General features: G+C 38.9%; 1 protein-coding gene across 4 annotated transcripts in view; it reads left to right on the top strand.

The window, feature by feature from the left end:
- The first annotated feature begins 7,067 nt into the window (after positions 1 to 7,067).
- The window catches only part of BOD1L1 (biorientation of chromosomes in cell division 1 like 1), a 36,617-nt gene continuing 17,894 nt past the window's right edge, over positions 7,068 to 25,790 (top strand). For all 4 annotated transcript variants that reach the window (XR_001555256.3, XR_014945512.1, XR_014945513.1 and 1 more), the window contains exons 1-10: positions 7,068 to 7,693; positions 7,995 to 8,119; positions 9,557 to 9,747; positions 10,869 to 11,459; positions 11,856 to 12,005; positions 13,242 to 13,411; positions 14,728 to 14,851; positions 15,653 to 15,797; positions 16,881 to 16,956; positions 17,744 to 23,855. Coding sequence is in view for 1 of the 4 variants with exons in the window: in XM_015862662.3 (XP_015718148.2) it covers positions 7,487 to 7,693; positions 7,995 to 8,119; positions 9,557 to 9,747; positions 10,869 to 11,459; positions 11,856 to 12,005; positions 13,242 to 13,411; positions 14,728 to 14,851; positions 15,653 to 15,797; positions 16,881 to 16,956; positions 17,744 to 23,855 (7,891 nt within the window). In the remaining 3 variants the exon portion in view is untranslated. The remainder of the gene's footprint in view (positions 7,694 to 7,994; positions 8,120 to 9,556; positions 9,748 to 10,868; positions 11,460 to 11,855; positions 12,006 to 13,241; positions 13,412 to 14,727; positions 14,852 to 15,652; positions 15,798 to 16,880; positions 16,957 to 17,743; positions 23,856 to 25,790) is intronic.

Genomic DNA, 25,790 nt, shown 5'->3' on the forward strand with positions numbered 1-25,790 from the left:
AGAGCAGCATGCAGACAAATAGCTCATACTTAACGAAAAATTTCATTTCATTATATTTAAACCTTGAAGACAAATTTTGCTCTTTTGCACTATCACCATATGAAGCCTAGAAGTAAAAGTGTGCTTTGAGACTTTAAATAGATTGTGTCTCCCCAGCAATTTTAATTAGCATGCTTCTGTTTATACAAATGTGTCTGTAGGGAGCTAGTTTGAAGAATGGAAGAATAAGCCTAAACGAATATACAGAATAATTTCAGCATCCATAATTTTAGTCTCCTCTGTCTGCCTATGAGAAAAATCATCCAGGAAAAAAAAAAAAAAAAAAAAAGCATAAAATTTGAAATTATCCAAAATCCCTGATCAATTTATGCAGTATTTACATGCTCATAATTTGCTCACGCAGTAGCGCAAACAGCCATCTCAAATAGCATGGCGGTTACACGGAGCAGTATTTCAATAAAATGTGAGACGCATGTTCCAAGTGCAGTTAAACTAAAGTTAAAGATAGAAAGGGGAAAAAAAGAGAAAAAGAAAGACAGACAGGAAGGAAGCAGGGCAGGAAGGAAGCAGAGCGGGAAGGCAGGAAGAAAGAAAGATGGAAGGAAGCTTGGGGAGAAAGAAGGAGGGAAGGAAGGAAGGTGCTTTGAAACACTTTAAGACTCTCTTTCTGCTATTTTGTGGCAGGAAAAGAATTTGAGAATAGCTCTGTAGAGGAAACAGCTGTGGGAGCTCACTTCCTCCCCCCATTTACTCTGTTTTAATATCAGAGGAGTAATCTATAATATACATCCCAGGAGAATCTAGAAATACTTTTACCTACCCCCGAGGTTTGGATTGCTTGTGTAATAAGTTATTTTAATCTATCCCTCAGGCAAAGTGAGAAATGTGGCATATGGCAACTCTGTCCTTCTCTCTTCTGTTATACGTAAGGTAAAGTCCCACTCTGATTTACATGCTGTACAACCATAATTAATGGGACTGCAGCAGGAAAAGTCAAAGCACAATCCAGTGCTATGTATGTTTTTTAGATTTCACAAAGTTTTAATATTATCGGCTTTGATAGAGTTCCGAAAGATTTTGTATCTTTCTCCTCACTCCCTTCTTCTCCTGAGATGTTTATTGCAGGCTTTCTTTTGTAAAGATTTATGTTATATTGGAGAGAGTTCTTGTTTATGGGGAGTGTGTATATCTTATTTGTGATCATCTTGACTCTTCGGAGTCTTTTCAACAAGCAGAGAAGCGTGAAATGGTGTCTCAACACTATTCAGAATTTTGACTGAAACAAGCAAGAACAGAAGGATATTTTTATTAAACAACTACATAAACTTACATATGTAACGTGTATACATGCATATACAGATCTTTCCAAGGTGATTTTTGTGAGAGTTCTTAAACAAAATTGATTTTAACAGTCACTCAGTATTCAAAGCTGAAAATAACCCAAGCTCATATCAGGGGTGGCATACATCTGTTTGGAGGCAGAAGCCTTGTGGTACCAGTCCTAGGAAGCTTCACAATGCCCTTTCTTTTTACTTTAGAAAGCAAGAAGATTCTCATTGCAAATGGGTGATTATTCAGTCTGTCTCAGCAGAGTGGGAAGCCAGTGATTTTTACATTAATGGACAGACGTAGATACAATCAAAACTCTGGAAAATTTCAAACTACTTTTTCTCACATGAGAAAACAAACAGTCATGGGAAATGACTTAATACTTACAGAGAGTCAAAGAAAAAAAAATCCATCCATACTTCATGTTGTGACTGAGAAAACCATAACCATTTTGAATCATTTTCTTTGATGTTAACATCAAAGATGGAAGAAGATTGAAAGCGGATTCTTGTTCAAGAGTCCTTATAATAAGGGAGCAAGGAGAGCTCAAGCTGCAGAGGAGAGCAGACAATTACCAGCAAATGGTTTCTATTTAAATTCTCTAAACAATTGTTTTTCTAAAGCTGCTCTTCTTGCAGTTTAAATTCTAAGATATTTTGGTGGTGCTTGAGCAGGCATATAGTTCTGCTCTGTGACAATTCTCCACTGTCACATAACACCATACAGGTGAGAGGGGCATTGCCCAAAATTTTCCTAGCACCCTCCTGATAAAAACTTGAAGATGTCTTTTAAGTCAATGTATAATGAAGAAGGAATTAAAACTGTCTTTAAGTAAAACGTACAACAAAAAAGGTTAAGAGATCCTGCAGTAAATGATGCTTCTAACTAGAAAAATAAATCAGCTGCAGTGCAACACTGCTCTTCAGAATTGCTCTTACAAAACAAGCGGTATGCTTGGTGTTAACACAGTCAGCCAGGTGACTGTCAATGAACACGCAGCAACAAAGACCATGGGGTAAAATAAAATAAAAAATTTAAAAAGACCGGGTTGGTGCTACCTGAGGCAATTCCTGCAGAGGAGGTTGCAGATGAAGCTGTCTTGTCATGTGCTTGACAGGGGCTGTGGACAAGCCAGCTGGGTGCAGCAGCCTGAGGCCAGTGGAGGGCTGTGCTTCAGCAGTTTGTCCTTCTTCTGGCCAGAATACTTAAAACAGGAGAAAAAGGCTTCTACAGAATTATTTTCTCATTTACAGCCTCGATACCTCCTTTTTACTGAGCACAGAAACGGTTTTGCTCACTTCTGGAGCAACACTGCACTTCTCCGCTCCAAAAAGATTTCAAACATTCTTAGGAGCAAATGAATGCAAAAAAAAATACATTCAGGTTTCTTACTCTTGTACACATTCACAATAATAAACTTAAAAAAAATACTCACTTCCTACTCTAGGATCGAACATGGAACACTTGAATGTTTGCGACTGCTCTTCACAACGCTGGCAGTAATCTTTCCTGAGTTTCTGTTCTCTTCAAGTTGAATGAAATAGAAAACCTTGCCTTTTCCTGTGCCCCAGCAATGAGAAACGGTGCACTAGCTGGGATTGTTTCCTCTTGTCTGCCTTCTACATCAGTTCCTATTCAGAAAGCAACTGGTCTCTGAATACATTCAGAGCCAGTTATCTCCATATACAATATATCCTAGCAGACCTAAGCTTCTCTTCATTTATTTTCTTTCTTTCTTTTTTTTCCCTGGATAACAAATCTTTGACAATTTGTCTTTCTCCAGCCCCCACCCCATAATATTCTAAACTGCTGGCCAATTTAAATGAAGTCTGGCAGAAAAGTGCCAATCTTAAAGACATTAAATTCCTATCATCTTTGTGAGAATCAATACGTGAGGAGGAAAGATTTGGAACAAGTGCCTCTGCTGAAGGAAAGGTACCAGCCTCAGCAACAGCAATCACCCAGTCAGGTTGCTTGCCAACACACATCTCCTTGCTCAAAGAAAAATCAATCTCTGTGATGGACACAAAGGAGTGCTTTACAGCAGTGAAGCTGGGAGTACAGGAGAGACAAGAGGATGGAGCATAAATGTGTTCAGGACTTGATGTGAAATGAGCATTATCATTTCTGCTGTTTTCTTGAAAGTTTTTTTCCCTATATCCCACCTTATTCAGAATGACTTCTGAGGGCTGCAATTAGCCTTGAAGTGTAATGCTTATTGGGTCCCAGTCCTCTGTTCAGGCCCCCCCAGCAACCAGCCGGATGGACAGTGCTCCCCTTCCCTCTCCCTGCTCAGCAGAGAGCAAGGCCAAGATCTCAGGCTCATATACCCAGCAGGTCCACACCCACACTGACAAGTGGGCTGGGAATAGGGACACACCACTGACCACATCTGACCCACAGCCCCAGCTGATAGCCAGAGCCAGCAGGACATTGCGTTCCACCAGGTCCCATTTCCTACCAGCTCTTACTTTGCAGGCTCCCAACAATCTCAGCAGGAGATCTCAAAGTTGCCCAGCTGTATAGTGAACCATGTAGGTCAGCAGTGACAAAATAACTCGTCTTCTTCCTTCCATCCAGCCCCACCTCTCCTAAAAGAATGTTGTTGGAAGATGACTCACAAGCCCTCATTTTTTCTGTACTTATGTCACCCCAACACAAAAGAGCAAGCCAAAAGACCAAACTTCCATTTTCAATTGTTTTTCTTTTTTATCTTTTTTAAATTCTGTTTCTAAACATTTTCAATTTTCCACAGAAAACACTTTTTTTTTTGGTACTAAATAGGATAAATCTAATTTTCCCTTGAGGTTTACAACCAAGGTTGCAAAAAGATGGCATGAGCAATTTTGAGCACCCTATTATTTAGCAGCAAAGTCCTGCTTTGATCCATCTCCCTGCTGACTTCAATGGAACTGCACTAGGTATAAATTAAGGCAAAATTCAGTCCATCAGCTCTACTTTAGGCTTCATGCATTGCATTTAAGCAGTGCCTCCACCTTGATTTCACCTTGCTGCAGTCAGCAAAGAATGCTGATATAAAAGATATCGTGTTTTCGTGTACCTACTCACTATGCTTTCATGTTTAAGCTATACTATTTTACCTTACTGTTAAAATTACATTTAGGCAAAAGTGAAAGAGTACATAATCTCTCGTGCTTTCTCTGGAGAGAAAGCCTCTATTAACTTTTTCTTTGTCTCCCTATACACAAATAGAAGCACGTATTTTCCAGTCAAAAACAAACAGCAAATAAAACGCCTATTACAGGGAGAGCAGTCACTCCACTCAATCTAATGTTTTTCATGTGGACGGTGAAATAAAGCAGTATTTCTTCAGCAGGCAGGAATCAAGATTTAAAAAAACAAAGAAAAAAAGATATACTGAGACCATCAATCAAGTTAGCATGAGTTAGATGTCTAGTCCCTTAGATGCCAACAACAATCCCACCCATATTGCATCAATTAGCCATTGATTACTTCTGAAGAAGTAAGAAAGCCTTAGTGCTTGCCTACCTTTCCTCATTACCATGGAAGAGTGAATCACAAGGAGACACATAGTAAATTACCACCATGGACACGTGGATGTGTGTTCCCCTCATGGTCAGGTTAAGACTCCATCTGCTATTGAAGATTTCTTTCATGTTAGAGAAAAAAATCAAATAACTGTGTGAGCTATTTATGACAGTAATCGGTTTTGCTCTCAAATGTCATCCACTAAACGTGCTCTACTCATCTTTGTCACAGAATTTTGGGATGATGAAACTCTTTTTATTGTGGCCTTAAGAGAGACATAAAATGAGAACAAATGGAAAAGAGGTTTAGCTGTACCTGCAAAACAATGTACTTTAAAAGCATGATGTGCAAACTGGATGTCATATTGAAGGTCTGAAATTGGGAAAAGAAACACCACTAACCTTTCAGATACAGTAACAGTCAGGAGCTGAAAGCACTTTTACATCTTAAAGCTATATAAAAATGAGTTCATTTCTCTTTACCTCAGAGAAAACCTATTAGAAAATGTAGTTCATTGGAACGTGACAGAATTCTTTTTTTCAATCTTTAACCAGTCAACTTTCAACCAAATACAACAAAAAAAGTGTTAGTTACTGAACATGAAAGCCTTGGTATTATTGTAGCACACTTCAGTTTATCTATTTGATTGGCCGCTTTGAGGAGCTACAACGCGCCCTCTCCCGTGAACTAAACCGTCACTGACTTCAATCACTCCATTCAATAATACACTTAAGCCAGCAAGCTTCATCTTTTACACAGGCCTTGCTAGTCAGCACCACATGGGGGGGAAAAAAAACGCTTATATGTGCTAGAACAAGTAAAAACATTAGTAACACTTGCGGAAAACATGGTTGTGAAGGCAGAAAAAGCATTTCAAGCGTGCTTTAGTAAACAGCAAGCAACTTATCAGAATGTTTTAATGCAAAAAGGATGACAGAATCATATCCTCCAGATTTGGAAGCCCAGGAACACTTTGCACGCCAAGATCACAGTCGCACTGGGGTAGCTATCACGTAGCATCACAGCTAAAGATACAGCGTGTGTCCTGGATATGTTTTAGTCATATAACCTGAGCACTTTATGCTACAGCTCAGATGAAGCCAGATTTACTTGGATGATGAAGCACAAAACTGGTACCATTTTTCTGCTGTTTCAAAACAAGTTGGACTAGACTGTGATTACTGGTGATGCTTGCAGATGTAATAGTTTAGATTTTTTGTATTAAGTTCCCCACTTAACACTTGACACTTTTTTAACTGGAGATAATGATGAAATATACTGTTTATGCATCAGGGATGCACATTTTTACAACAAATCAGTTCACCACTGAAGGCTCAGCGTTCCATTGTTCCACAATAAACAACACATGAGCTACACAGCAAAAGAAAATAAGCTTCACAAAATGGAGCAACAATGATAACACAGATGGTACAAAGCACAGACGTTACCACATATGTAGAAGATGAACTGAGCAATTCAGTTGGGGTGAATTCCTAGCTGGTGTTAGGCAGCTTTAGAGATTTTACTATCCAAGAATCTGCTCGGGTATTCCAGTCATTCCCGATGAAACCTGAATTCTTCTGAACAGCTCCCTCTTCTGTGTATCCTTATTTGTGAAAAGACTACAGAGATTACAGAGATCGTTTAATTATTGTTTTATTATCAAGAGGCTGTTAGTTTCTGTTACAGCATCTTCCCAACCGATAGTGTACAGTTGGACCCAGACAACAACAAAAAAAATCCATCTTCATCTCACATTTAGGATTAAAGTTCTGCAATGCTGTGTTACTTAATCTGGTCAATAAAATATCTGGAAAGCCCGCAACAACGACTAAATTGTGCATAACCTGTGATGGTAGGAAACTCATAGCACAGAACAATCACATTAAACTGTTGAATCAATTAGAGCATGGACTGCTTTTTATAACAGTTTCAGACCAGTGGGCATAACCAAACCCTGTTAACCCAAAAATTCCTAAATCTCATTCACGGATTCTTGATTTCTACTATTTTCACGGCATTTGACACAGCTTGAGACAAAGACCGCAGCTATTCCAGGCTGCTACGTCTTGTACGCAAGTGATATGCTGTTCAGTCAAGCCTGCATCACTTGTGCTATTAAAAGCCTGTTGGATTTTCCTTTCTTTCACCGGAAGAATCAGCCCACAGGCCCCTCCCCGCGCCTGAGGGAGGAAGCGCTGGGCTCTACCCCCACCATGATGGCGGCCAGCGCAGGAAGGGGCGGGGATCAGGGCGGAGCAGCGAGGGCGCCGGCGGGGAGCGCGCAGCAGCGCGGCGGTGGACGGCAGGAACGACGGGATCCCTGCGGCCCCGCTGTGGCCCGTTCCCCGCCGCCAATGCCGCCGGATCGGGGCCTCGCAGCGCCGGGCCGCCGGCAGCCCCGCCCCGTCCATCCCCTTAAAGGGCCCGCGGGTGCCTTGCGCGGCTTTGCCAGTGCTCGCCTCGCGCCGATGGCGCCGCTCTCGGCTGCGGCGCTGCTTCCCTTCTGGTCGCCTCTCGTTTCCTCCCTCCGTTCCCTTTCGTTTCCGGGGTCACAGCCGCCGCTCGGGAAGCAGCCCCATAGCGGGGCTCGGCAGGGACAGCCGGCCGCCGAGCTCCCCGCAGGCCGCGCCGCCCCGCCGTCCCCATGGCCAGCAACCCCCAGCCGCAGCCCCCTCCGCCGCCGCCCCCTCCGCCGCCTCCGCAGCAACAGCCGCCGTTGCCGGGTGCCGGGGCCGGCGCTGGGAGCGGTGCGACGGAGCCGGAGCTGGTCTCCATGATCGTCAGTCACCTCAAGAGCCAGGGGCTCTTCGACCAGTTTCGCCGAGACTGCTTGGCCGACGTGGATACCAAGGTGCGGGCGGCGCTGGGCCGGCCGGGTGGGTGAGGGAGGTGAGGGGCGGCCGTTGGAGCTCGCGCCTCATCTCAGCTGTTAACGCGGGGCGAAGCTGAGGCCGCGTTCTCGGAGGGCGGCTGTTGGTGCTGAGCCGTCCGGCAGCGAGCGTTAAATGCGTTACAGCCCTCGTTGGAAGCCGGGAACGGCTGCTGCCCTACGGCGGATCGCCGTGAGGCCTCCGGTTAACTCCAGCCGCCGAAGGGATGGCCGTTCGTCGTCCAACTGCTCTGTCCTCTTGTGCTTTGTTTTGTTCCCTCAGCCCGCCTATCAGAATTTGAGACAGCGCGTTGATAACTTTGTTTGCAACCATTTGGCCACTCATACCTGGAGCCCTCATCTCAACAAGAACCAGCTGAGAAATAACATTAGGCAGCAGGTTCTCAAGTAAGTGGTACTTCTGGGGTTTCTTTTGGAATACACTCTGTGACAGCTGACTGAGGCTGTAGGTCACCTGTAAGTTGCCTTCTAGACTTCTAGATCTAAGACTTATAGAGATAAGCCTTTTTCTTTTTTTTTTTTTTAATTGAAGCAAACAGTGGTATTATTTCAATGAGTACACTGTCACCAGCATTAGTCAGAGTTAGGCTTCACATGTTATATTGTCTGATGGGAGCTGAGCCAGTGATCACGGGATCACAGAATGACCCGGGTTGGAAGGGACCTCAAGGATCATGTAGTTCCAACCCCCCTGCCTAGCAGGGCCACCAAACATACACATTTACTAGATCAGGTTGCCCAGAGCCCTGTCCAACCTGGGAATTGGAAGGGTGATGGAAGGGTTGTTTCTGACTTGGAGTGTGACATCCCAGCTCAGGATAACCTTTACTGTTTCTTAGTGAGAAATAAACACAGTTGAACAGTTACTATTACCTGATTTTGACCAAAGGGTAATTAATAGAATTTGACATATAAAGCCCTGCAGAGTGCATAGTGCAAAGTGCAAATGCCCAAACACAAAAATGGATGTAAATCTGTCTAGAGGGAGAAAAGCTTTTGTGGGACTGCTCTTAAACCAAAACGATGTCAGTGCGCTTATCTAATGCCTGATTATTTCAGTAGTGTTTCATTAGCTTTACTTATTAAAGCGTAGTCATAAGAAGCATTGGGAAGTTTCTTTAAGTAGAGTGAGTTTTGTCGCTGAATTGGGTCATCCAAAGGATTTGTGAACAAATGTGTTCAGTTATGATTTAGTGACTTTTGGTAACTGGCACAGAGGATATGGGTATTTCTTTGACTAAGCAGGGGTGTCAAAAGACAGTGTAGTCTTTTACAAACAGGGGCCTAGAGAAAACCCTATGATAAAAAGTTCTCTCTTGTCACTGATTTTGTTACTGAAGTTTAAAGGTGTTCTATAAAGCTATACAAGCTCTGAGTTGTCACAATGTATTGTGTGAAAAGTGAATTAGGATGATGATGGCTGATTAATCTGTTCCTCATGCTGTCCAAAATTTGTTTTATGCCATGGGAGTTGATAAGATCAGACTCTTATAAAAATAAGAAATAAATTAAATTTCCCCTCTCCTCCCCCCACAAATTATACTCTTACAGTTAGTAAACTTTTGTAGACATAACCAGTAATAACGTGTGGCTGTGGCTACACGCTGTTCTGTTGTGTCATTTCCATGCAATTGGATCACTTCATTTCTTAGACGACTTTTTAATTCATAAGGTGACAGCTGACTAAATACCTGTTCAGAAAACATTAGTGCTAAACACTTGAAGTGTTTAGGAGTGTTTGCATGGTATCTAAATGAACATACGTCATTAAGACGTTCTCCAAAAGTAATTTTCTTATTAAGTGTGAATGTAACTTTGTTCCAGGTCTGGAATGCTGGAATCTGGAATTGACAGAATTATTTCTCAGGTTGTGGACCCAAAGATCAACCACACATTCAGACCTCAGGTGGAAAAAGCTGTCCATGAATTTTTAGCAACACTGAATCATAAAGAAGAGGCAGGCCCCAGTACAGCTCCAAGTGAGGAGAAAACGGACACGTCTGTTGTAGTGCAAGGTATTCTACCTCTTCCATTAGCAGTCTACTATCAGAAGTTTGTTTCCTTTAAGAAAGACAATACTGACTGGGTTTGTTGCTAGCACAGAATCATTGGTATCCATATTGTGAAGCTGAGCTCCAGGCAGCATGCAATTGTACTTGTCTCTTGCTACAGTTATAAAGTTAGAAGGCAAGAGAGATATAACTGCTTATCATTTTGTCACTTCTACTTGAAGGGATCAGTTTACTGTAGTGAGGAAAGTTGGTCTCAGGCTCTGGCCCTGTAAAGTATCATATGATCAAATGAAACGTGGCTGTATGAGAATGATTTAATTTTTTATGCTTAAGTAGATCAAAAGACATTATCTGAAGACGTTTGTCTTAATTCTGTCACTTTGTGCTAAGGTTCTCTCAGGAGCTTAAGTTCTTCTGCAAATCAGCTAATCCTTTGTTTATAAAGACATCACTTTATTTGTTTTTTATTTATGTTGCCCCGTGTCAGCTTCTAAAGGCTTTGGCAGGTATTTGTCCATTCTTTCCCTTCTTAAGAGACTCCACAGCAGTTCATCTACTTGTAACCAGACCCTTTATTTAAATCCTAGCTCTTTTCCTGTGGGGCCCGCTTCCTTTAAAGTAAGTGGGTTAACAAGCCAGCTGCAGCTCCCAATGCTAGTCCAGTTAACCCTTTCTCACTCATCTTCAAAATTCATTTTAAGAGAGTAGGAAAGTGATATGATATTTTGATGGCTCTATTATTCTCTAGTCAGTACACTGAGTCCAGTTCTGATGTCATTTATGAAGGTACCAGTGGGAAGAGATGTAGAATTCTTGTGGCAGTATATTTCTGCCTAGCCTGCTGATGGTAAGGCCAAGCATCCTTCTCAGAGGCCATCCATGCTTTTTCTTGAAGATTGTAGCATCTTGTTCTTTTATTTATTTAATAACTGAAATCTCTAGATGCAAAATTAGTGAAATATTTCAGTTAATCTAATTTATCTTAAATGGAGTAGTAATTCTTTTTTCTTTTGACTTTCTTAATGTCATTGTCATTCTAGCTAAAAGTCTCCTTCCTTTCTAACATTACCATCGTGGAAAATGAAAGAAATTAGCTTAAACTGTTTTCTTTCTTCCTGTTCAAGGTGTATCTACTACAACTCCTAGTGGCAATGTAGCTAGTGATGCAATGTCCATTTTGGAAACAATAACTTCTCTGAACCAAGAAGCAAGTGCTGCCAGGGCTTCAACAGAAAACTCAAGTTCCAAGAACAATGACAAAGCTGCAAAAAGACTGTTATCTCAACAGAGTTTTGATGGTAGCACTGAGAAAAACATGGAAGACTTAACAGATAAAGAGAAAACAATTTCTGATCCTTCTGGAGAAGGAGCCGAAATGTTTGTAAAGTGTGAAGATTCAAATGAGCTTCCTTGCCAAAGTGAAGAAATAAAAAATTCAGCAAAGGATACCAGTAGTTCATCAGTTACAATTAAAGATACAAGTAAAGAAATACAACAGGATAGTGAAGATCAGAAGAATAAATTAGTAGATAAATGTGAAAAGAAACCGGAAGGTGATAGAAGAAAAGAAAAGAAAGAAAAACTTGATAAGAAGAAAAGTGATGATACTGCTAAGTCAAAAGAAGAGAAACACGTGAAAGAGTCAGAACCAGTGAAACAGTTGGTTCCAGAAAAAAATAGCAATAAACATAAAGCATCTGAAAGTACTAAAGAAGGTATGATATGGGCAATGCTCTTTTTCTTAAAATATGGATGTGTTAAAGTGTATTCAGGAGCTGAATTGGAAGTGTGTGTGGGAACATATCTTTTCCTGCTACTGACACAGTAGCCACAGTAGCTCATGGCTCATCTCCTTTCACTGAGGTACATGAATCAGAAAACGTAGATCTTTGATTCTTCTGGTGTGTGCCTCCTTGGTCATGTATTATTGCAACAAGATCTCAGAGTTCCCACTCAACAGTTTAAGGTGTTGAAATCTTTTTTTCTTTTGCTATTTCTCAAGGCTTTGTTTTCAGTATTAAAATGAATTTATTTATTTATTCATTTTGTAAGAAAAGCTTCTCAAATACAATGTGCTGTATTATAACTTCTCTGTTTTTCTCCTCTGCAAGAACATACATCGATAGATTCAGATACGGATGTACTCAGTGACATCACTGTCAGCTCTGTCCATACTAGTGACCTTTCTTCCTTTGAAGAGGAAAGTGAAGAAGAACCTGTGATTTCTGACAGTACTGAAGAGGGGGAGATCACATCAGATGGTAAACCAATTAGATTGTTAATTGCAGTGGTAAAATTGCAAGAAATAATTTTACAACTCTTTTGTAATTTGAGTACATTTTCTAACAAATTTGATGTTTTGCAGTATTTTGTGTTGTACCTGTGATATTTTAAATGTGGACTGGTAGTATTTGTGCAGTCGTGAAGGACGAATAGGGGTATTTTGAGTATTATTTTTTTTTTGTAATGGTGTTATATATGCTAAATGTTCTGAATCTTATTTGTACTACAGTGTTAATAGAGAACAGAACCACTTAAGTGATAGATATGAGGCTTTGCAGTGAGATTTTTACCTTCGTTTTTGTCAGAAATGTAGCATAACATTGAAGTGATTTGTTAGTGATGCTGCAGCACTGGTTGTACTTGACTTTACTGACTTTATTTTCAGAGCTTTAGATTTGCTTGTATTTCCAAATTCTACATGTTTCTTCTGTGGTGGCCAAGGACTGATCTAGCTTTAAGAGTTGGGAAACATGAAACCCAGCCAGAGAACAGGTTTTATTTTTCAGTTTTCTTTGTCTTGAGCAGACCAGAGATTCTTAATGATTTCTGAGGATATTACTCTGAGGTTATCTTTTCTCCTGTAAAAATACAAGAAATTGAGTGTTTCTACAGTGTATGTTCTCTGCTTTTGATGTTTCCTGTAAACATGACAGATTCCATGAAGTGAAAACAAGCCTGAAGTATGTTTCAAGGGTATGAATGCTTTGTATGGTATGAAGCCTAAGTGCTTTTGCACCATCTCTGATAATGCTGATAAATATAATCTATTTGTTTTACTCAAATAATATTACATTAGTGTAATTAAGCATGTTCTGTTTATGTATTTTCAGAGAACCTATCTTGTTTTAAGATTTTTAAATGGTGTACAAATTTTTGGTGTAGGAATGAAGCTTAGTTTAATACACAGCAGAATATTCTGACTCACACAGTGCTGAAAGTAGCTAAATACTGTAGCTACAAAGCAACACGATTTCAGGTACAAGGATTAAGCTCTTCATCATAATTTATTTTCCTTTTAACATCTTGAAATTTTTTTTAGCTCTGCAGTGTACATAAATTCAAATACATCCCAGGTTTCAGTAATTTAGTGGTATTTTGAACTTCATGTTTTTGGGGAAGTAATTTAAGTTTGGGGTGTCTCGTTCCTTCAAAAGTGATGTTGAAAGTACTGCCTTAATGTATTAATCTCTCTGTAAACTTAACTAACTTTTCAGATGAAGAGGAGAAGAACAATAAAAATAAGACAAAGCCTCATACTAATGAACTGAGTGATGGGAGAGCCAAGCCGGTTCGTCATGCATATGTTCGTAAGCCTTTTTTGTACTCCAAATACTTCAGCGATTCTGATGATGAACGAACTGTAGAGCAACGTCGCCAGTCCATTGTAAGTTTGAGTTTTGTTACTGCTCTCTGTCTTAACTTCTTAAACTTTCCAGCACCAAAATTTCACTACTTAATTGGCCTTGGTTTGCAAGGAGGATTTTAGTTTTGTTTTCTATGTTACCTCTGTTCCTTCTTCAGGCTTTAACCAGTATTGTGTAATATAGAGCAATGCACTCCAGGGAAACACTCTACTGGGTATAGTTAAAAAGTTTCCGGTGGAGGTAAAAACAAAACAAACAAACAAAAAAAAAATCATACAAACATTAATTTAAAAAAAGAAAAAAAAAAAAAAGAAAAAAAAAACCCAAAAAAAAACAGGCACCCACACATGATGGCCTTGACATCTTTTCCCTGACTCAAATGAGCAGTGTTATTGTATTAGAGAGTTTACAAAGTACGTACAAGCACACAGCTGTGTTTGATGTAATGATTCTTGCTTGAATCATTAAGTGTGAAGGTTAGGAACTGCCACAGACACACCAAAAAGAAAACTCAAAACAAAAACATAAATAATGGTCCTCAGTGGTTTTAATATATGTAAAGAGAATTTAAGTGGAAGAAGTAACCTTTATCTACCTATGGTCTGCCTTCAGTGTGGTATTGTGTAGTTTGGGCCGGGACTAATTACTTCAAGCTAATTCTCTATATAATTTCTTTACAAATGTATTTCTCACTGTCCCTGAAATCAGTAGTTGTAATGTTTCTGCAGGCAGTGAGGAGAGATGTTTAAGTGTGTTTCCTATTGAAGAAAGGACACAAAACAGGAACCAGCAGTTCTTTAGTCTGAATGCACATTCCTAGGAGAATAGCGTTCTTTGACCCAAGCTAATGCTGGGTACTTAGGGGTGGTGAGTGACATAAGGTCTGTATTTTGCTTATGCATTTAAGGTTCATAGAGCTGGGAAAAAAAAAATGAAAATAGTAGTAGATCAGTCATACATACCTCTCTTTAATTATTTTATATCTGGGAAGAAAAAAAAAAACTGCAAGGAAACACCTATAAGCTATGGTTTCTTCTGCTTTTTTTCTTTTATGTAAATATTGTTATAAATTAGGTGTCTTCGTTGAAAAAATAGTTTTGGTCTCCATCTACTGTGTTGAGCAGCAGTGCAACTCTATGGGACTCATCTAGTTTCACCTTACAGGAGTGCTAGAGGATTCCGTTTACTTCCACATAAATCATTCAAATTACTGTTATTTTTTTTCTTTTTCTTTGCCTCAAACCAAAGTGTTCTGTTTTCTGTAGAATTTCTGTATATCTGTAGAATATTCTTTGACCTAATGATAAATTGTCTTTTCTTCCTTGTGTATCTCCAGGCCAAAGAAAAAGAAGAGAGACTCTTAAGAAGACGAATGAATAGAGAGAGACTTGAAGAGAAACGTAAACAGAAAACTGCAGAAAAAACAAAGTCCCTGAAAAGTGGAAATCAAAATGCTAAAGGTATGAATATTTTAACCTTTATTGTTTTTTGCCTGTCATGGTTTAACCCTGCAAGTGGCTTCCTACTAAGTTGGAGGAAAGAATTGAGGGGGGAAAACTATCAAGGTAGAACTCACAGGTTGAGATAAAACTATATACTAATACATATATTGAGATAGAGATAACAAGCGATGCACAAACAATTGCTTACCATCCCCTGATCAATGCCCAGCTTTCCTCCAAGCAGCAGAACAGAGAGAGAAAGATGAACTCCCACCCCTGTTAAAAACTTCTTTTCCTCGATGTTGTGTTGTATGGAACATCCCTTTGGCCAGTTCAAGTCAACTTTCCCAATTCTGTTCATTCTGAGCTCCCTAGGCCCTGTGCTGTGAATAGCATTGACTCTGTACAACATTGTTTATCAGCTATTATCAACATTAGTGTGTTATCAGTGTTGTTTTTCTCATAGAACCAAAACATAGCATCATACCAGGAACTCTGAAGAAAACAATTATGTCCCAGCTGAAACTAAGATGATCTTATTTTAAGGGAAAATAGCTTACAGGATAAAATGATTGACAATAGTTCTCTCTTCATTTCTCTTGAAAGTCCAATGTTTGAATAATCTGATTTCTGATTTCAATATATGCATAATTGAATTGCTTGATTATCCATGGTTATATTGCTTGTATACATTATATGTAATACATTAGTATTCTTTGCTATTCTTTAGTACTATATACTGCTTTCAGTTATATTTCTGCTTTAGCAATAAATGTAAGGACATACTGAATTATTTCACCATTTGTGTTTTTATTTCAGGAAAAAGTGGCTTGAACTTGGAAGAACCATCAACAAAAAGTCTCGAGTCAAAAGCTACTGGTACCAGCATTAAGGATGTGCTTAAAGAACAGAAATTCTTAGAAAAAAAAGTAGCCCTGAGCAGAAAAAGAAAAAGAGATTCAAGGTATTTATGAATTTTCTCAAAAGAAGTGAACTCTTAGAAATTCATTTTTGTAGATTAAGTAAATTTTCTTCAACTTTGCAGTTGGCCTTACTTAAATTTAAACAATTTCTTTCTAAGATATTTGGTTGACTTTGTTACTAACGAGTATAAAGTTATAGCTGCTTAATATACTGCAATTCAGCAGCCTTTGTGACTTTTTATGCACAGTATAGTAATGACAAGACATGGGAATGGACAGCTGTTAGATGTTCGTGCATCTAGTAGAAAAGAATGTGTGATGCATCTCTATTAACTTTCAGTTTTGGATTTGTCAGAGTTCCTAGTATATATTTGACATTTTGTATTCTATCATGTTTGTTTTGGTTTTGTTTTGTGTTGTTGTTTTTTTTTTTTAAGCTTTTCATTACTACATTTTCATTCACTTACTTTGTTTTCTTCATTAAAGAATAAGATTATTTTTAAAAATCAGATAGATAGTGTTGAAGCTAAGTAAATGCTTGTGTATGTATTTTTATAATTTGCACATACATGCACATTAAAAAAAAAAAATACATTGCACAGAGCAGCATAAGCTGGCATGTTGGGATGTACTCTGCAGTTGTCCCATAAGAATAACTTTATTTGCTGAATATTCAACTCACCCTGGTCTTTAATTTCATATTTTGTATTTGTACACTCATGCATATCTACATACATGTGTAGATACAGTAAATGAGCCACATTTCTGAAAGATAAATATATTTTCAATTTTCTCCCTCATAAATGGATTGCATTAGGTTTTGGTTTTTTTAAAACAAAAATCTAATATTTTTACGGTGACAACTGTAGTACTAGTATTGTCATACTGATGTTCTCTGCTTTAAAGCAGTGTTGCCCAGAGGACGTTTATGAAGTGAGTACACATAGTTTGGACAAGCTATATAGTTGAAAGTTTTGTAACCCATGTTCTGCTTTGGTATTTTAGTGTATATTTGTCTCATCTTCAGTTTTAGGAGTAGAGAGTTTACAAATTCTCAGTTTTCAGTTACTTTTTTTTTTTTTTTTTTTTTTTTTCCTGATTGCTTGTCTGAATACCTGTTTCAGGCATGTTGAAGATAGTTGTAAAAAGAAATTCGAGCCATCTGAAGATGATTCTAAGGAAGTGCAAAAGACAAATGAGGTATGTGTCTCTTTTGGCTAGTAAAATTAATTTCAGAAAGGAACTATTATTATGATCTTTTTAATTGCAATAATATTTGTTTATACCAAACTGCATACAATACTGCAGCATTTGTTCTTATGAATTGTTCTTTTCCTGCTTTTAGTGCTCTAACATTGCTAGAATTCAGAAAACAAAATTACGGTAAATATTGGGGTTGCGTTGTTTATGTATTTGGTGCTGAATCATTTTGTACTGGAAGGAGGGGATTTGAGCTGTAATGTGTAAAGCATATTGGACTTCATAAAGAGCAAGGGCTGTCTTACATGTAAAGACTTGATAAGTTCCTGGGAAGTTGTAACAATATAGTCTGACTAGTAAAAGAAAGAAGATTTTTGAGTTTTTAGCAACAACGTTATTGCCAAGATAGTGATAAGTAGAAGTTTAACTAGAAGTCTAGAACTACCTCTTTTGAGTTTCTGGATTTTGTTTAAACATTGTAACAGATTTCTGAAGCAACTCACAGAATAATTGAAATGGTTATTATCCATTTAAAGATCTATTTAAATTGTTTTAAAAGGAAAGGTCGCTTTATGAAGAAGTCATGCAGAATGTTAAATTCTGCTTCTTTTGGCTTTACTACAATAGCAATTAGTTGAAATAAGATTAGTTTTTCTCATCAGTTCTTATTACAATAAGTGGGTTCCCTACAGTATTGTTTTTAAAGTTAATTTGCCTTCAACAATTGTCAGTCGTGTTGTAGAGGAACTCTAACATCTGCCTACATATATTTAACTTTATTTTGCAGACTTCTGAAAAAAGTTCTTCAAAAGAATTAAAGCATAACCTTATCAAAACGGAAACCTCTAAACCACTTAGAAGACTGTCGGAATCAGTACATTCAGCTGAGGAAAACAAAACTGATTCTAAAGTGGAAAAAGAACATAAAAGAAAAATCTCCACCTCTCTTTATACTGAAGGAACCCAACAGGACATTGAAACAAAGGACCCAAAAAGACAACTGGAAAGAGCAGAAGCCAATACAGATGAGCTACAGAAGCAGAAAACTGTATTTAAAAATGAAAAACATCCCAAAAAAGATAGTGACACAGAAATGCAACATATGAGAAATGCTGCCAGAAAAGAAGCCAAGTCTTACAGAGATAGAAATGAAAAGGAAGTAACAGCATTAGAGGATAAACTTTCTTTAAAGCATAAATGCAAAGGAGATAGTATTCATAAATCAGTTGAAGATGTTGAACTCCATTCTTCAGAGAAAAATTTGAAAGGAGAGGATGGTGCTCAGAAACATAATCAACAAGTCAAGATTTCTTCAGATGACAAATCTGAAAGAAAAAGTAAACACCGAAGCGAACGGAAAATATCAGTAACTGGAAAAGATGGAAAAGGTATTTCTGATTCCACTTTAAAAGCTGAGGAGTTACTTCGTAAGGAAAATAAAAAAGACAGGCATCTCTCAACAGAAAAATCAAGAGCAGAATACAAGTCCAAAAGGTCTCTGAGTGATTCTAGGCCACAGAAGGATTCTATAAGTGCCTCAAAGCAACTTGCTTCTGCATCGCACAAGAGAAGTGAAAGTTACTCAGAAGAAAAACATGAATTGAAATCAACTAACTCTGACAGTAACTTGAAACAAGAAGATGGTGTTCACAGAGACAGACGAAGATCTAAGAGCCTTGCAGAAGACAAAATGTTATTGAAGTCGAAGTCAAAGAGTCATAGTAAACAACTGAAAGCATCTGAGACAGAATTACAGGAGAATGTAATGAAACAAGATACTGGTCAGAAACTGGACAAAGATAAGAACATGGAAGAGAATGATGCGGATAAACAACACAATTCCAAAAATGAAGATAAAATATCTGAAGGGAGTGGTGCTGATTTTGAGCTTGAGAGTGGAATGCAATCAACTCAGGGATCACAAAAAGACTCCAGTCACAGAGTTAAGTTACACTCTGGAGAAAGAGGATCTGTAAAAGAGAAATGTAGAGGTGATAAAGATTTAAGTAACTCCAAACTAGAAAGAAAGTTCTCTGCTGAAGGTCACAAAAGCAGAAGCATAAAGCACAGTAACAAGGAAATAAAGAAAAAAGAAGCATGTGCCAAAGTGGAGGATAAAGATATAAAGGAAATGGATGGTGGACATGAAAAAGTAATGGGTGTCACAGTGGCAGTGGATAAAAAACAGAGTAAAAAGGTATCCTGTGAAAACAGAAAAGACAGTGTATCAAACCACAATTTGCCCGGAGAAGAAAAGCAGTCAGTTGGTGTAACTATAAGCAGCTCTCTTCCAGTCCCTCAAAAATCAAATATGAATAGTGATGACTTGTGTTCTGGTCATGAGGGAGAGATGATGGAACTTGATTTGGATGAAACAAAAGTACAAGAAGAATCCATAATGGAAGGAAAAAGTATTCTAAATTCAGTCCAAGCCACAGATGCCAAACGCATGGCAAAAGAAAAAATCTCTTCTGCAAGTAAGGAGTTAAAACACAGCTTGGCAGATCTAGAAGCTTCTGAATCAAAGCTTGTGGCTGCAGTTGAAAAAGCGAATAAACAAGAAGATATCCCCAATAAGCAAGTTGGTGCCTTAGATGCTTTATCCAAACAAACATCAATAGACCAAGGACTCTGTAAAGAAGGAGCTTATAAAGTGGGTGCTGTATCTGGAAAAAGTCATAGAGTCTTACTGAATGCTCCCAGTAAGGATCGAACTTCAGAAGACAGCAGAAAACCAAAGAATTTTAAAACTGTAATAAACTCTAATTCAGATAATGTTTCAGTAGCAATTAAGTGTCCCAGAGGAGATGCTGCTGATCGAAAGTCCATGGGTATGGATATCTCTGACTTTACACATTCTTTGAATAGTATGTCTAGTACATCTAAAGAGGAATGCCATAATTCATATGGGACTTCTTTGTTTGAAGATGGTGCAGCTTCAAAGAATGATGCAACACAGGTTGTATACATGGAACAAGAAGATAGTGTAGTGTTGAATTCTGTTATGGAAGGTGGTGATGACAACACTAAGACAAACAATACAGGAAAAGATAATGAGGCACCCCATCCTGATGAGCAAGCAATGGAGAACAGTGCAGCTGGCTCACCTATTCAAGATTATGACAAAACATCAAAATTAGAAAGCAGTCCAAGAAGTGAGGTGAAAATAAAAGAGGAAAGCTTGAAGTCTGGTGTGACTGAAGACTGTGGACATGTACCAACAGGAGAACTTCTAAAAAAACTGAAAAAGAAAGGAAAAGAGCGATTGAATACAGATTCCACAAAGGGAGAAAGAAGCAAAATGATGGATAATGTGAAACCGAATGAGACACGTGATACTTGTGTGATACAATCTTCCTCTGTATTAGCATCTAAAGGAAATCCTGAGGAAATAGTCAAAGACTCTGTTCCAGCTACTGGGCAGGAAGGGAATAGTAGCGTAGAAGATAAAAATGAAAGCAGTCCTGTAGGTACCAGTGCAGGAAGCAGTAAATTTAGTTTGTTGTACAGCAGTGTGCAAACAATTCCAGCCACTGTGATAGGTACTAGCACAGAAAAGATTGAGAGCACTGTAATGGCCTCTAGTACAGGGGAAGAAAGAGCTGAAGGTGCATCATGTTCTGAAAAGGGAAGTGATGCTACAACCACTTGCTCAGAAGAAGAAAGTGAGATGGCATTAATCTGCACAAGCATAGAAGCTGATGAAGGTTTCACATCAGGCGTATGGGTAAAAAGTGGTGAGGGGAATAGTTTAATTACAGGAACAGATATTGGTGAGTGTACAGTTACAGCAGCAGAAGAAGGTGGTGGCAGTGTTGTTACTGAAGGATTAGCAGAAAGTGAAAGCTTTCTAACAAGTACAAAAGAAGAAAATGATGACTGCACTGTGGTTGATGCAGAAGAAAGTGGTAAGGATTCAGTCAATGAAAGTGGAGTAGAAAATGAAGGTAGTGTGAATAGTGCTGGAGCAGAAGAAAAAGATGATGCTGTAACTAGTGCGGGCTCTGAAGAGAAGCGAAAGACCTTGACTCATGGAGGTGCAGGCAAATTAGAAAGTTCTGTGTCCTGCTTAGGTGAAGTGGAGAGTGATGGTGCTGTAACTAGTGCAGGTACAGAATCAGGTGAAGGATCAACAAGTGGTGACAGTTCAGGTGAATTTAGGGGCAATATGAGAGCTGGCCAAGTAAAAGAACACGAAAGTACAGTGACTTGTACAGGTGCAGAAGAAAGAGATCGTAACGTCATAATGTGTTCTGTAACTGGTACAGATGCCCAGGGAGAAGGTTCTGTAAGTGGGGCATGTATTGCAGTGGTCACAAATGACAATGCCGCAACTGGAACTACTGGTGACAAATGTGAGGATGCTATAAATGGTGAAAGTACAGTGACCAGCACAGGCATAACTCCAGAAGATGATGCTGAAATTTCAGTTGTCTGTACAGGACTAGAAGACAGCAATGAAGGTTTTGCCGTTTGTTTAGATACTGAAAAATGTGAAAGTGCAATGGACAGCACAGGGACAAAGGAGGAAGCTAGTATCACGATAGTCAGCATTGGTCCCTGCGATGATGAAGATTTTGTGACTAGCACAGGCTCGAAAGAAGAGGATGAAGAAGGTGAGGATATTGTGACCAGTACTGGAAGGGGAAATGAAGAAATTGAGCATGCTTCTACTTGTACAGGATCAGAAGGTGAAAATACACTAATCTGTATAGGTGCAGAAGAAGGTGAAAGTTCCATTATCTGCATAGTTGCTGACCAAATGGAAGCTGAGTCAGGACCACCTGGCACAAATATAAATAAGCTTGCCATTGACAGCATGACAGATGCAGAGAAAGAAGCTAATTGTGGCACAGACTGCAAGAGTGCTAAAGGGATAGCTGAAAGCAGTGTAACCAGTGCAAGTGCTGATGATGAGGATGCTGTGGCTGCATGCATAGAAGAACATGAAGGTACCTTGATTTCCTTAGATGCTGAGGACTCTGAAGGTCCAATGACTAGCGCTATGACTCTGCAAGATAGAGATCAGCCTGGTGCTGAAGAGCATGAGAATGCCATGACCTTTGGCAGCAGAGAACATGATGTCTCTATAAGTAGTGCCATTCCAAAGGAAGATGAGAATTCTCTTATTTCTGCTGACAGTGAGGAAAAAATTAAAGGTGATATCATCTCTACCAGTACAGTAGAAGGAAGTGCTGCTCCCTTATATTCAGCTATAGATGCTGAGGAAGGTTCACTTACTTTTGCAAGAGCAAATGAAAGTGGGGAAAATTCTATGATCTCGGTTGATGCTGAAGGCACAGAGGAGCCCATGCCCAGCACAGCTACAGAATTTAAAGAGAGTGTGCTTTCTTTTAGCAGTAAACAGGACAAAGATGAATGCACCATGATTTCCACTAGTATTGTAGAAGAATTTGAAGCTCCTATGTCTAGTGCCACTATTGAATACGATGGTCAGCTCCCCTCTGTGAAAACGAAAAAAATAAATGAAAGTACCGTGGTTTCTATAGGTACAGAAATATATGATATTCCCATGCCCAGTGCATCCAGTGCAGGAGATGATGAAAGTCACACGACTGCTAGCAATAGAGAAGAAAAAGATGAGTGCGCTATGATTTCCACAAGTGTTGTGGAAGAACAAGTAATCCTGATGTCAGGTGAAGTCACAGAGGAGACAGTTCAACATATCTCAGAAACCGAGTCTAAAAATGAAACTGTAATGATCTCTACAAGTACAGCAGAATGTTTTGAAACTCCTATGCCTAGTGTAGCTGTACAAGATGAAAATAAACTCACTACTTCGGAAACAGAGGGGAGATATGAAGCTGCTGTGATTACCACAAGTATGACAGAAGAATGTGAAATAGTCCTGATAAGTGCAGCACCGCAAGCTGAGGGTCAGCTCCTTGTAGCAGAAGGAGATGAAGAGGATATCTCTCCAAATGCATCAGAAGAATGTAAGATTGTGGAGACCACAGCTTCTGTAGATGAACAGTTTGAACTAGCTGCTTTCAATACAGATGCAAGAGGCGAAGGTTCTGTGATTTTTGTGGGAGAATGTGGAGGTCCTGTTCTGAGGGTTGCCACCAACAGTGAAGAACAGGATGATGCTTCAAGTATAGGAGATAAAGAAGAAGGGGCAGTGATTGCTCTGAGCGCAATGGAAGAATGTGATAGTCTCTTCACATTTACTGTCATAGAAGAAAGTCAACTTGATGCTGAGGGTTCAGAAGTAAAAGACAAAAATGAGGAAGTTTTTAATACTGCTAACCAAATTGAATGCATCCTATCAACTGCGGGCCCAGAAAAAAGCAGTAATTCTTTGCTTGTCATTGATCAAGAGAATGAGACCCATGAAAGTGTTGTGAGGGGAGCATCAGAAGCATCTCAGATGACTGTAGACAGTGAAATCACAGAAGCAGATGAAAATTCAGTCAATATAATGAACGTAGATGAAGCCCTTTGTGTGGAGATTAGTACAGAGTCTGCTCTGAGCCCAAGTCCTTCCTCAGAGGTAAATGAGGATGATGAGCAAGCTGAAGGTGTGTTGCATGAGGATGTTACATCAGAACTCTCTTGCATCATTTCAGAAGCATCAATAGAGAGCGAAACATTAAGGGGTATAAACTGTAACTCAAATGTACTTTTAGAAAATGAGTTTTCTGAAATAAGGACTCCACCGCCAGGGGAACAGACTCCTTCTTTAGTTTCAGCAAGTGAATTAACTGTAAATAACCACAGTGAAGAGACCATAGAAGCAGAATTGGAGGAGGAAAGTGACTGTCCTGTATTGCACGTGGAAGAGCTACGTGGCAGCGATGGTAAAATGAACTCGGTCAAAATAGATGATACAGGGATTGAAGTTACTTTTCAGAAAAATAATAATACCTTGAATTCAGGTAAGGATTTCTGTGGGGTTTCGTTCTCTCTTGAGTTTATAGATGTTCTTAATAAATGCTTTTTACCATGACTAGAATTATCAATAACTTATGCTGTTCAGATATACCAGACTTTTTTGTAGTTTGCAAAGTATTTGCTAGTTTAATTATGAATTGATGAAAAATAGTTAAGCATGTAATTCTGTCAGTGTCAGTGTGACTGAAGAAATTGGTATCTGACGTGTGTTGGAAGAAATGTTATTAGAATGCAGAAAGTTTATTAAAATGTATCAACTTAAAATTATGAGCTAATATGTTGTTTGCAAGAGGTAATTGTCATGGAGTTATAAATAGGTTTTGTTACCAATGTTCAGAAATATAAAAATACTTTTATAGGAAGGAGGATGTATTTTAATTAGACATATGTTCAGCATTTTAAAAATGGCAACTTTGTAGTGATCTGTGGAGATCAAGAATGACCATCCTTAATTTTAACTGCAGATTTTCTCAGATATTTAGATTCAGTCTCTTTATAGAAACACAGAATTGCTTAGGTTGGAGGGAACCTTGAATATCATCTAGTTCCAACTCACTCTGCTATGGGCTGGGTTGCCACCAACCGCATCAGAGCCCAGTGCCCCATCTGACCTGGCCTTGAACACTTTCAGAGATGGAGCATCCACAGCCTCTCTGGGCATCCTCTTCCAGTGCCTTACCACCCTCTGAGTTTAAAAAAAAAAACAAGCACTTCTTCCTAATATCTAACCTAAGTCTCTGTTTTACTTTAAAGCTGTTCCCCCTTGTCCTGTCATTATCCAACTGTGTAACAAGTTGGTTCTCCTGGTTGTAAGCTCTCACTTCAAGTACTGGAAGGCCACAGTGAGATCTGCCTGGAGCCTTCCCTTCTCCAAGCTAAACAAGTCCAACTCCTTCAACCTGACTTCATAGGAGAGGTGCTCCAGCCCTTTCATCATCTTCATGGCCCTCCTCTGGACCCAGTCCAACAACTCCACATCCTTCCTGTACTGGGGGCCCCAGACTTGGGCATGCTTACACTGAACTCTTAGACTGAATTTTCTGAATTCTTTTCTTGGCAATACACTAGTACGCTTGAAATAGCCATCCTTAATGTTAATAGAGGAATTGGGCAATGATCCTAAATAAACAAATATTTTAGATCAGCAACGAGTTTAGATCTCTATTATAGATACAGTACTTGTGATAGCATGTGGCTCTGAGAATGTGATGGCACTAAGAACATCACATTTTATTTCTAGTTCTGTTTTTCTCAGAAGCTTATTATTTCAAGTGAATTTGCACGGTTGCAAGTTCCTTAAAATACTACATAATGAGCATTCTTCTGTTTTCAGCCTTTCTTATTCTCCAGATTGACTGCAACACCAGGTTTAGGAAATAATAAATTCTTTAAAGATCAAGTTCATTGTAAATTTTGGAGAAATTAAATGGTAGAAAAATCAGTAGAGAAATGGTCCTGTCTTTGTGTACACCAATGGGAATGGACTGCTGTTCAAATATTTATTTTAAAATGCTTTTCCTTTTAATGCTTGACTTCGCTGTTGTTTCAAAAATGCACTAAAATTTTATGGTGTGAGTTTGGGTCTAGTTTCTCAAGGGTTGGTTTTATTCTCTAGTTGTCTTTGTTTATAAATTAGGTGCCCAAAATAGCTGTATAAATCATACGAAGTTTGTGTCTGCATGGCTTGTTTTTCAGATGTTAAAAGTGTGCAGTTCCTGCATGGAATTAAATGGGTGGGGTTTTAAGGTTTTGTGAAACAGCCATCTCTGACAGGAGGTACTGAGTCTATGGAAGCTGGATAATTTCAGTGGTTCTGGTTTTAGAGCTTATGGGTTTAATCCTAATCATCACTTAGAGAAAAAATATAATTCTTAGCACTGACTTGTACCTGTATTCATTAATACAGTGGTAATTTGCTA

This window comes from Coturnix japonica, chromosome 4 (genome assembly GCF_054131305.1).
Source record: "Coturnix japonica strain WE chromosome 4, WE-NBRP24, whole genome shotgun sequence".
Taxonomy (NCBI): Eukaryota; Metazoa; Chordata; class Aves; order Galliformes; family Phasianidae; genus Coturnix; species Coturnix japonica.